We start from the raw sequence: 12,221 nt of genomic DNA on the forward strand, positions 1-12,221 counted from the left end.
TTTGATGTAGTCTTAAGCTTTCTTGCGCACATGGGAGTTAATTATCACTAGGAAACTTTTTAATAATTTGTGTTGTGCTTAAATATGCCTAAGCTACACAAGGTCAGACCGTTGAAGTTTGAGCCAACACCTGCTACTGAGTCTTGTTGAACTTAACTGCCTTCTCTCCTGTCTTGGATCCTCTGCTGGCCCTGGGAGTTGCAGAGATCCCTCCAACTGCCGCTCAATATATGGGGCCTGACCCTTGGAGAAGGTAAGGAAATCTTTCCGTAAACAGAAGCGCTGAGTAGGAGTTGTAGGAGTTACAAGTAGGAAGTAGGAGAATAGGAGTTATTCTCACTCAAGGGGTCCCAACGGTGAGAGAGTAAAATAAGCATGGTCCTTCTTGGTCCTCTGATGCAAAGCATTTTATGTGACTGACTGAGAACCTGTGAAGATCCAAAGGGGCAAACTATTCAGAGTGTCAGCTCTGCAGCTTTGTACCAATGGCCATAACATTCAACCCTTGGTTTCCTAAACAAGGAACCACTGATGCTGATAATTCGAAGTGCATAGGAGCGAATGCAAAAAGAGCCAGAAAAGGGGAATAAAAATCCCTGTCAATTATTTTGCAGTCTGGACTGCAGTAATGTATTGCTTGGACCCTCTCAGGAAGACCATTAAAAAAATGCCAGCTGTAATCTGACTTTTTTTGTGCTGTGAGCTCACACAGACTTATTCTAAAAGATTGGCCTTAGCTTAGGCTTGTTCCTAACTAGTTCTTATAACTTCACCTGTATTTTTTAATCTATGTTCTTCCACAATTTTGTTACCTCACTCCATCCTGCCCGTCCTGCTTCCTCCGCATATGGCTGGTGACTCTCATGCTTGGGTTCATTTTTTCTTCCCCTCTCTCTCCAGAAATCCCACCTATCCGCTCCTGCCTACCTACTGGTCATTCAGCTTCTTATTACACCAGTCACAGCTACACATGTACAACATAGTCTACAAATATTCCACACCAGGACAGATCTTGTGGACTCTGAAGCCAGTTTCTGTTGGTACTGAGTCAGGTGTGTTCAGGGCTAGCCCTCCTGTGCAATCTGACCAGAACTCAGAGCCCTCAGCTCTGTGGCCCTTTCTGCTGTCCAGTTGTGGCCCAGTGGGGAGAGGAGTCTGATGGCATTGCCTGAATTAGGTAGTCCACTGCTGCATGGCCCACTGCAGCTTGGCTGCCCCTAGGCTTTGTTTTTCCTTCCCTCACAATAGGAAAGACCTAGTATGGATTGATCAATGGTCCCTTCATAGAGAAAAATTAAACCAAGTTATACATTACTCCCTTTGAAGAGACAATCCTGTGTGTTTAACATTCCTGGCTCCCCTAATAATGCTTATCCGTGAGCACAAAGACCTCCTAATTTCCCCTTATGAACTTCCAATTCCCCCTTCAACATTTAGCTCATGCTGCTTCCCCCATTACATCATCTGCCTAAACAGTTAACAGTTACAATCTCAGGTCCCTCACATATGTGTATCTCTCAAACCATCTTACACCATCTGCTCGGATTTCATATTCCTCTTCTGAGAGGTCTCTAGGGCTCGTTCTGTACAACATGCACAGTCCCAGATGCACACTAATCGGCGTAGGTAAGACCCGAGGTGCCAAACCCATTTCTTTCTTTCTTAAAAAAATTCTCTCTCTCTCTCTCTCTCTCTCTCTCTCTCTCTCTCTTTATCATGTATACAGATTCTGCCTGCTTACCAGAAGAGGGCATCAGATCTCATTACAGATGGTTGTGAGCCACCATGTGGTTCCTGGGAATTGAACTCAGGACCTCTGGAAGAGCAGTCAGTGCTCTTAACCTCTGAGCCATCTCTCCAGCCCCACCAAACCTATTTGTATACACAACAAAGAAAGAAGGATGAAACTTGCACTTGTTTTCCACTTGTATTTACCAAGTATTTGATACACAGTAGTCAAAAGGAGCAGCGCTGCTTCCCACTCTTTGACCAGCACCCAAGTCCCTTACAAAAGAGTCCATTCTGCCAGCCGGGCCTTCTCTGGTTCTTTGGTTAGTCTCCAGGCACAGATTTTGCATGTAGTTTTTCAGATAAAGCAAAGTGGTATAAGCCATGAAGTATTCCAAAAACTGTCTGAAATACTAGCGGAACGCACATTAGTTTCACCCTGGTATGACACAGGAGCATCCAGTGGAGCATGACTCTTCCTTTTGGAGGGAGTGGAACAGTATGATACCTGAAAATGGAAGAGTCGACCATGTCTCTGGACTGACACGCTAGTCCTTCCAGTACTGGTCTATTATACCAAGTACATGTTAGCAGGCTTTTCTGTTTGCATCAGCCTGTACCTAAAGAAAAAGGAAAGTTTATCAGCATGCCCCCCCTCCCCCCAGAAAGCCAGACGTTTTGACCATGTGCTTCTACCCCCAGTGCTGGGGAGGCAGAGGCAGAAAGGTCCCTGGGCTCACTGTCTGGTCAGCCCAACAGCAAGCTCTAGCTCAGCAGATCTCAACCCTCTGAGTGCTACAATCCCTTAATACAGTTCCTCACGTTCTGGTGACACCCTACCAAAAGATTATTTTTGTTGCTAATTTGTAAGTATAATTTTGTTGCTGTTATGACTAGTACTATAAATATCTGTGTTTTCTGATGAGTTTAGGCAGTAACTGTGAAAGGGTTGTTTGACTACCAAAAGGGTTGGGATCCATTGCTCTGGACCAATGACAGTCCTTATTTCAAAAATGTAAGGTGAACAGGCATAATGGCATGTGTTCAATCCCCGCACCTGCAAAGGCAGGCAGCTTTCTGAGTTCAAGGCCGGCCTGGTAGACATAGAGCGCTCCAGGCTATTCATGGCTGCACAGTGAGATCCTGTGTCAAAAACATACAATCAGGTGGACAGCTTTTGAGAAATAATATCATGCACACATGCACGCACATACACACAAACCACATGGCGGGGGGGAGGGGGCAAGAATAAAGTAAAAAGAGAAGCAATGGACAGACTTACTTAACTGCCAAACGTCCATTTGTATGAAAGGCCAGAGCAGTGGGATATGTGACACCACATATCACACCAATCAGTATACTTCTCCAAACACAGTTTTCCCGGCTTATGTTACCTGGAAAGTGAAAGCACAGTTAGTTTGCTGTCTGCAACCACAGTTCAACAGTGGAAAGAACGTTAGGAATCCAGTCAGTCACTTCACAGGCTGAAATGGATCTTGGCTGTGGGACAACCCTTTTGTATGCTGTGAATATGTTTTATTTCCTTTGGTTAATAAAATAGCTGATTTGGCCTACAGCAAGATAAGATAGAGCCAGATGGAAAATCCAAGAAGAGATTCAGGGAAAAGAAGGGCAGAGTCAGATGCCAGCCAGCCGGAGGAGGAACATGAAGTATTACAGCTCAGGTAAAGCCACAAGACATGTGGCAAAACATTGGTTACTAGAAATGGGTTAATTTAAGTTGTAAGAGCTAATTAGTAATAAGTCTGAGCAATAGGGCAAACAGTTTGTAATTAATATTAAGCCTCTGAGTGATGATTTTAAAAGCGGCTGTGGGACTGGGCGGGACAAAAAGCCTCTGTTTACACATCTTGCTTTAAAACTGTACTTGCTATACTTTAAAATATGGAGAAATATCATTTATGTGTGCTTTTTAAGAAGGAATGTTCCTTAAGAATACTAACCTATCACATCCGATACCTGAATTCTAGGTGGGTACACATAGGCATTGTTTACTATGTGTCAGGTAGACACTAGGTGTCAGGAATTTAAATGTCCCTGAGATAGACCTTTTGGTGAAGCATGGTGTTACATGTCTTTAATCCTAGCACTCGGGAGGCAGAGGCAGGCAGATAGAGTTTGAGGCCAGTCTGGTCTCAGCCTGGTCTACAGAGTGAGTTCCAAGACAGCCAGGGCTACAGAGAAAAACCCTATCCTGAAAAATAGAAAGAGAGAGAGGAGAGAAAGAGACGTGGCTTCTACTCAGTATATTAGGGAAGAAAGTCATTAGACGAATATTAGAGAAAAATGCTAAGAGGGGCTGGAGAGAGACCAGTATCTGAGCACCTGCTGTTCTCATAGAGGACCCGCATGGTGGTTCACAACCACTCCATTATGTACTGAAGAATTTACATTCACCTGACTGCAAAGCATCAGTTACAAAGAGCTTGAAGGTCACGATGGTAGACAAAAACGGAAGGGTAGTCAAGGATACACAGGTTTTCAGGGCTTCATGCTTAACCTTGAAACTGTTTCTGAAAATGATGTTTGCCAGTAGTCCAGACGTTGCACTAGTAGTCCCAAAGAATAAAGTTCCAAAAATATAAGGCCTGGTAGGACCAAAGAAAAATACTAAGATTAACACAACGTTCTTGAAATGGATCTATTCTTTCTTCAGTAGTTAAAAACTACAACATATTTACCCAATATCAAATATTTCTTGTTATTTGTAGGCACATATTTCTATATAGTATGGCAGCCAGGCTCTAAAGCCATAGGCCACACCTGAGATGGTCACGTACCCTTCCAGACAGGCTGTTGCTACCCTAACAAAAGGTCAGGATGTTGGCTCTGGTCCTTTCTTTGTAATTTGGAGGATGCATGAAAAGAGGTGCTAATTCAAGCCTACGTGACTGAGCTACCATACAGAGCAGGAAGACGAGATAGCAAGCACAGGTAGATGTGGATGTGACTAAAAGCCACTCACCTGGTTACCTAGGAAACAAAATGCTAATGATTTTACCCCTCAGTTTATGTTTTGATATATAAGGCTGTTTGGAGAATAAAGCGAGAGGAAAATTCTTCAGCATGTGAACTCAGGATTTCATGAGGGATCACGGAGAGTCCCTCCCGATAAAGCTATGTGAGTTGTGTCTTTATTCCCACGCCGGTCTAGAGAGATAGTTTATGTTGGGGTCTGGTCAACAGAAATAATAGGGTCTGGGCTAACCGGACCCTGACAGTTATTAAAATAATTGCCTCAAAGAAAAACAAATGTTTGTTTAAGATCATCTAGAAAAGAAAGCTATTTTCACTCAGCTAGCCTGTCTAGAAAAGAACGAGTTGTGAATTGGGCCAGATACATTTGAAATAATTTGTCTATGGTTTATGAAACTTCACTGAACAAAATCTGACAGATTTGGTTTAGCTTAATTCTGGCTCATACCCAAATCAATAAAGCTCTAAAATTTAACCGTTGTTTACATTATTCTTGAGTTACATTAATGTGCGTCAGGGAGGGGTACACGTGTGCAAACATGAATGTGTGTCAGGGAGGAGCACACATGTGCAAACATGAATGTGCGTCAGGGAGGGGGTACATGTGTGCAAACATGAATGTGTCAGGGAGGGGGTACACGTGTGCTAACATGAATGTGCGTCAGGGAGGGGTACACGTGTGCAAACATGAATGTGTGTCAGGGAGGGGTACATGTGTGCACACATGAATGTGTGTCAGGGAGGGGTACACGTGTGCACACATGAATGTGTGTCAGGGAGGGGGTACATGTGTGCACACATGAATGTGTGTCAGGGAGGGGTACACGTGTGCAAACATGAATGTGTGTCAGGGAGGGGTACATGTGTGCTAACATGAATATGAGGTTGATATTGGGGACTGTCCATCCATGAATGTTCTTTATTAATTCAGACACACTCAAAGACTGCTAGTTTTGCCTGCCAGCTTGCTCTGGAGATTGACTGTCTCTGTCTTCTAAGGCTGGAACTGCTGTTTACCTCGAATTTCGATGGGTTTCTGGGGATTCAAACTGTAGTCCTCAAACAAAAAGAGCTTTGACCACTAAGTCACCTTCCCAGTCTTGCTAAACTGACTTGAATTATAACTGCTCATCAATAAAAGGTAAGTACCCTTCAAATTGGTTTCATACCAATTGCTTTTAATTTAAAAAAATATCTGTACAACTAATATTTCAGCAATAAGTTTAGGTATTTTTTTTGTTTCAAAGATGTAAAAGAATGGGCTTCGTTCCCAGAACCCACATCTGAGGGCTACAGTAGCCTCTAACTCTAGTTCCAGGGGATACAACGCCTCTTTTAGCCCCCACCCACGCGCATGTGCTCACATACATTGCACAGTCACACGAACACACAAATAAAAATAATATAAATAGAAGCAAAAGAAATTATCCAGTCTAACAAACCACTGTTTCAATCCATTGCTGTTTCAGTCCATTGATATTCCCGTCCAGTTCTTAAAGGTAAATAACTAAATAAAGCACCCTTCATAACCAGCTCAGTAAGCAGCTTTTTCCTTCTTCATGAATTGTTATCAGTTGTGTTTTCAGAACTTTTGTAAAGGCATCTTTTGGAACTCCAGTGTTGCCAGTGTTCCTAAATATATGAATATCCAGAAGATTCTCTTTTAGACCACAGTTTAAGACAGCAACTCTGGCTGCCATTGGAGCAAAGTAACTGCAAGAGAAATAGTGAAACACAATAGGAAAGCACTTTTGCAAAGTGTTATAGTGACTGTTAGGAAAAAATCCGCCGGTGTAATGAAATTCAATTAGATCAAATCAAATCATTTTAAAATGCCCATCGTTTTATTAAATACGGTGCTCTTGGGTGGCCGAGCACATGGTGGGGAGACAGGAAAGCAGGGAGCACAAGCAAACCCTGAACCACTTGTTTCTCCTCTGGGAGCCCACTTAAACATCCTGTGGGAGTGTTCCTGGGGGAGGGGTTAGGACCTGGCATGCTGGGATTTGGAGTCCATTCTAATACAACTCCCAGGCCAGGGGGCTGGGATGAATGCCAGGGGCTGGGGCAATGCTCCAGACTTAACAGTGACATTACCCATAAACAAATTTTGAAAAGACAAACAGAAGGAGCAAAAAGCAAGCAGTTTCTTAAACAAGCCTCAGAGGCCATGGTAATAGAAGGGACGCGCAAGTGACGCTGGTGGCTCAGTCATGAGTGTGTCTCTTACTGTTTACTGTAATCAAACTTCTTCCCTATGATTTCGGCAATCATTGGTCTTGTGAGTTTTGCATCTCCTAGAGAAGGAATCAGCCGGCCATGTGTATAAAGTGCCATCTTGATATCCTAGAAAACAGGAAGTTCCAGAGTCATAACAGCTCACCATGCTAACATGAAATAAAACTTCCTAAAGCCATATTCATGCTAAAAACATTTAGAGTCTAGGAATGTTCTGGGTATTGTGGTATCTGCTTTCACAACATTTTAAGGAAATGATTCAATCAATATTTAACTGGGCTCTTATCTGTTAAGACAATGCTTTTGTTTTTTTTTTTGAGTTAAGCAAAAATTGAGAAAATGATTATTTCTATGTTTACATATATGGTGGTTTGAGTAAGAATGGTCCCCATGGGCTCATATATTTGAATGCTTCTTCACCACGGAGTGGCAGTATATGAGGACTTAGAAAGATTAGGAGGTGTAGCCTTGTTGGAAGTGGACTTTGAGGTTTCAAAAGCCCATGCTTTTGAACCTAGGGGTTCTCTTTCTCACCCCTACCCCCAACCTCCTGCTGTTGGTGGATCAGGCTGTAAGCTCTCAGCTGCAGGCCCACTAAAATGATAATGCACTAACCTCTTGAAACCATAAACCAGCCCTGGATTAAATGCTTTACTTTATAAGGGTTGCTGTGGTCATGGTGTCTCTTTGCAGCACTAGAACAATGACTAAGACAACAGATTAGAAAACTGAGCTTCAGTCAGGCCACTGAGATGATCTTTTTCTTTCAGTATGGCTTCCTCTGTTCATTCCCAAAGACAGAAGGCACTACTTGTTTACCCTCTCCTAGCGGCCGAAAGAATACTTGCTTGTGGACAGCAATCTCCTGTCTTCTCTAATGAAAGGCGGAGCTCATTTTGTAGATTATTTTGGGGTAGGGGTGGGTAAGAGCGAGCCAGAGTGCTTTGGCAAATAGAGAAAGAGATCGGAGATGGGTACTGTTCTAGCCTGGAAAGAGATAGTGCGTCTTGGTTATCTTGGACTTTATGTTGTACATTCAGTTTCCTGTGGTAGAAGCAAGGCCTTTATCAGAAATAGCTCTGGTATACCATGAAGCTTGGATTCATGGAGGTGGACTCAGGGATTGTAAAGTTCTGGTGCCCCATGTGATAAACATAACCACCAACACTGAGAGAACACAAGGGTTAGGCCAATTAACTAGTGAAAAACTAAAAAATAAATTTCAAAAAGATCTTTTCTGAATGTCTGGCTATGGGTCGGACTTTTGGGTCTTCGTGGGAACATTTGTTAAATTCTTTGGTACTCTGAGACTATGCAGCTTAAGAGTTTTTAATTTCATCCTAACAAGGAAATATGGATACTTCTTGCAAATCCAAATTTCTGGTTGCAAAGGTTTACTTATTTCATCAGTGAGAGGTCAACTGGTTCAAACTTCAGTGCTTTTTATTTTTTGTTTTACATTTTCTGGATTAATCAATAAATAGTTATAAAAAGACTCACTACAGACTACATGTTAATATTTCTCAGTTAAGAGCATATATTAAGCCTCAAATTAATGAAAAACCAATGGATCCGGACTCCAGGAAGTCAATACACACCAAGTATGATTTTCTCGATCTTCATAAAGTGGTTTATAAAAGATCAAAAGACCAGTTTCGCTGCCTCAAAACAGAATGGTATTCAAGTCAGTTCTTTTTCCTTAAACTATCTGAGGAAGATGGAGGGCACAAAATGCTTTACAAATTAAAACTTTTTAAAGGGACTGGACTTAAATCTTTTGCTCTCCCCTGCTGCTATCCAAATGGAAGAGGAAATAGTACTTCCTAAGGGGAATTCTCTACCTAATCCATCTAGTGTACTATGAAGGTAGATATCAATAACATGGCTATCAAAAAACATTACAGAATTGTTTTTTCTGCTCTCATCCAATTTACTAAGCAGTCTTCCCCAGCACCGACGGAAATTTTCCAGGCCCTTGAAACAGCTCTGGGGATAGGGGTACCCAGAATTATGGTTGCAGGACAGTAAATACTGAAATAATGAAAAGTGACAGCCAATATTTTTGGCACCTGCTGTTTGCAAGTCTTTCACTACCCTCTCCTTGAGTAAAGCAGACAACTTTCCCAGAAGTTTTTACTTATTTTTGTAGTGTTGGGATAAAAGCCGGGGCTTCAGGCATGGTAAGTGCGCCATCCTAATTTCCGAAAGAAGGCTCAACAAGCGTTGACATGGAAGATTTTTGCCACAACCAACTTTTGATCTAAAAGTTAAGGAAGTTCAAAGTCACCCAACCGATCCCATCTCCGTCCCTGTACAAGTGAGTGCATTCGTGTAGGTGCACGGTTTGCAGCATGTTTTACAGTGCGCTGTATTCTTAAGTATATTTTCGAATTGACCTTCAGAATTTTACCCAACATTCTCACATGATTTATCCAGCACTGGTGTAAATCGGGTTCCCAGGTAATCAAAAGAGTGAATGTCTTTAAGAATCCATCACAACCTGTCGCTAGACCAGGACAAACAAAATCAATAAAAGATAGAAATCTTAAACAGAACGAGAGCAGTAGAGGTTGGGCCGTGTGGGGCTAGGTGAGAAAGTACTCCTAATTAAAGACAAAGCTTGTAAAACGTCCTCGAGAAAAAAGAACAAGCTACATTGAACCTGGAGGAGACTTCAGGGCTACGTGGGCAGGAACTGGAGACTTGATCACGCCCTGCATAAAGTCGGGGCCCCGGTTTGTTTTCTCTACGTGCTCAGGTCCTTCCCGTGCACCATCTCCGAAGGGGCGACCCACACCGCCCCAGCTTCCCGCCTACCTGCGGCGCTTCTGCATCGCCCCTCTGCACCGCACCAGCAGCCCTCGACTCAGACCCAGCTTGCGGCTTCGGCGCCGCCATCTTGGCGCATCACGTGACGGTCTGAAGGGCGTGGCCGGAGCGCCTGGGGCGGGACTTGAAGTTGACTGACCGTTCGCTCCTCTGGCCACGCCGGCTCCCACCCAGCCAAAAGCCGCGCCCCCAGATGGGCGGAGATTGGGCGTGGCATTCGGAAACTGCGACTGCTCATTGGCTCCGAGGAAGGCGCAGGCGCCCGCGGGCCCGCCTCCGGCCCGCCTGGCTCGTCCTTCGCCTGCAATTTGTCAGCCTCTCGGCCAACCTGAAGGGAACCTGAGGCGGTTCGGGCTCAGGCCTGTTGCTGCGCGGCTTCTTCCCCGGGCCGCTGAGGTAGTCGAGCGCTGGCAGCTCGCTCCTCCGGCCTGGTCGGTGTGTTAAGGCTGTGGCTTCTCGGGGTCCTCCCTAGAGCCTCCCGGCCGCCTCCCCCGCGCGGCCAGAGCAGCACGGAATAGCCTGCTCGTCCCCGTCTTCAGTCCCCCTCACAGTCCACCCTCCAGCCCCGCTCCGAAAGGGTCCAGTTAGAAGTCCCCTCTCTCCCCTCTTCCCCAGAAGAGCCCCGGTCGGCCAGACTTTCAGGGGTGGAGGGTGCTGCGAGGAGGCCAGGCGCGCTTCCGCGCACGTGAAATGCCCAGCAGCGTCTCCCAGACCAGCAACCCCCGACCCTCCAGTCTCCATGTCTTAGACAAGCCAAATTCGAGAGTTATATAATTTCTAGTGCTGCTGTTTCTCTTGCCCGAGGAAACACTTCATCGCGTGGAGGGTGCAGGACATTTCGGTGCTCTTCTGTATAAGATCGGGGTGTGGGCAGGGGTGGCCAGCGGTGGCAGAGAAATGCCTTTTCTGCAAAAGGAAGGTGGGTAGATTGGAGAGAGAGACTGAGAAAAGGGTGGATGTGGAAGCCAAACAGCTGCACTCCCATTTAGGATATCGCGGACTATTTGCATAGTGTGTGGTCGCATGCCTAATACTACTACAGCGTTTCTGAAAACACCTTTGGGGTAAGGTTTGGTTTCTCGTTTCCAGCAGCCTCAGTGTTTTTCTTTGCCGGCTAGGGAGCTGCTTGGATGCAAAGAGATGGCAGGAAGTGAATGACTCCAGCGTGAAGAAGTCGGCTTCGCCAAATCATCCTGCATCAAGTGCCCATTGAATAGCGCTGTCACTTTAATGTCTCCACGCCAAGGGATTGCTTTCCTCCTTTTCCATCCCCTCGATTAATATACACTGGAGGATCAAAATCAGAGGGGCATTAAGGATTAAGCACTGGGGGCTTGGAGAGCACAGAAGAAAAATATCCAAGTGACAAGCTGGATCCTGTTTTACTGAGGGGGTGAGATCCGGAACCATTAAACAGAAGGGGGCCTTTGCATCTCTGTTCTGCCCCCCAAAAACTGTTCAAACTCACACACCCTTTAAAAGACTAGAGTCAGACGTTCTTAAAAGTATTTTTGAAGGAGCGAGTTTAAACTTTTCCCTTAGAATTGATGCTCTTTATTACCAACCATTTCGATCATGTATAAAGACAACGACCCTAAAATTGGTTTGTGCCTTAAGTGAGTTAGTCATTGAACATCCAAAAGTATTGCTGCCGGAAGAGAGAAGTTTTAATAACATTTTCTATGCATACAATAACTTTCTCAACTTTTAAAACAAGAACACATATTTTACAAATATTGAAAAACTTATTTTTTTTCTCTGAACGCTGTGGGCAGTGTAAAGTGTTTGGTTGTGGAAAAATGCATCGTTATTTTCTTTATTTGAAATAGAGAAGACTCAGCCTGGATATCAAGGCTGAAGCGGGAAGTGGTTTGCAACATTTAACCTGGCTCCACCTCAATTCAGCTGGATCAAGCAGAGTCTTGCAAAGAGATCTCGAGTCCAGTGTCAGTGGAGAGACCCAAGAATGCCAGTCAAGAAGAAAGGTGGGCTATCAGGTTCATATACAGCATTTGCGTTTTCCTTTTCCTGGCTATGGTGTTTGTAATTTATATTGCATTCTTTTAGAGAGCAAAAATCTGCCTGGTTTTGAGTAAATATTCTTTGCAATACTATCTACTCAGTAGTACTTTTCTGGTAATATTTTGATATAGTAAAATTAAGATGCCATTGTAGACATGTGAATTAATAAACCAGGCAGTTGGTGTCACCATTTACAGTCAGAATAGCTCAGGGTTTTCCTGAGCTTGTTAGATCTCAGTTTAAATAATACTTAAGAAACTGGTTCGATGGAGCTCTTCCCATAAGCTTAATATTTATTGAATAATTATGTAGTTGTAACAGATAGTAAAGTGATTATATTTACCCTGAGCAAAATTATAGCTTTAGTATTTATAGTTAAAATAGACTTTATATTTGAGTTTATTACA

The 12,221-nt window shown here is 43.9% G+C and overlaps 2 protein-coding genes across 6 annotated transcripts in view; one reads left to right on the forward strand and one right to left on the reverse strand.

Moving 5' to 3' along the window:
• Nucleotides 1–1,891: 1,891 nt before the first annotated feature.
• Tmem126b (transmembrane protein 126B) lies at nt 1,892–9,875 on the reverse strand. Its single transcript, XM_057755871.1, has 5 exons — nt 9,781–9,875; nt 6,956–7,071; nt 4,147–4,337; nt 3,011–3,122; nt 1,892–2,236 (listed from the first exon to the last, which is right to left on the reverse strand). Exons 1-5 carry the CDS (start codon nt 9,859–9,861, stop codon nt 2,053–2,055), a joined length of 684 nt encoding a protein of 227 aa, XP_057611854.1. The 5' UTR covers nt 9,862–9,875; the 3' UTR covers nt 1,892–2,052.
• A 736-nt stretch (nt 9,876–10,611) lies between these two features.
• Nucleotides 10,612–12,221, forward strand: part of Dlg2 (discs large MAGUK scaffold protein 2) — a 1,644,347-nt gene continuing 1,642,737 nt past the window's right edge. For 2 of the 5 annotated variants that reach the window (XM_057756265.1, XM_057756266.1), the window contains exon 1: nt 10,615–11,777. In XM_057756265.1, the coding sequence (XP_057612248.1) occupies nt 11,759–11,777 (19 nt within the window). In that variant the 5' untranslated portion in view covers nt 10,615–11,758. Of the gene's footprint in view, nt 11,778–12,221 lie in introns of all 5 variants that reach the window. The other 3 variants (XM_057756268.1, XM_057756269.1, XM_057756267.1) reach the window with 3 other exon arrangements.

This window comes from Chionomys nivalis, chromosome 23 (genome assembly GCF_950005125.1).
Source record: "Chionomys nivalis chromosome 23, mChiNiv1.1, whole genome shotgun sequence".
Lineage (NCBI taxonomy): Eukaryota > Metazoa > Chordata > Mammalia > Rodentia > Cricetidae > Chionomys > Chionomys nivalis.

Coding starts and splice junctions, on each gene's coding strand:
- Tmem126b (XM_057755871.1), bottom strand. CDS start 9,861: ATGGCGGCGCCGAAGCCGCAAGCTGGGTCTGAGTCGAGGGCTGCTGGT. Junction 7,072..9,780: donor GCGATGCAGAAGCGCCGCAG/GTAGGCGGGAAG, acceptor CCTGTTTTCTAG/GATATCAAGATGGCACTTTA. Junction 3,123..4,146: donor AACTGATGCTTTGCAGTCAG/GTGAATGTAAAT, acceptor TTCACTTTCCAG/GTAACATAAGCCGGGAAAAC.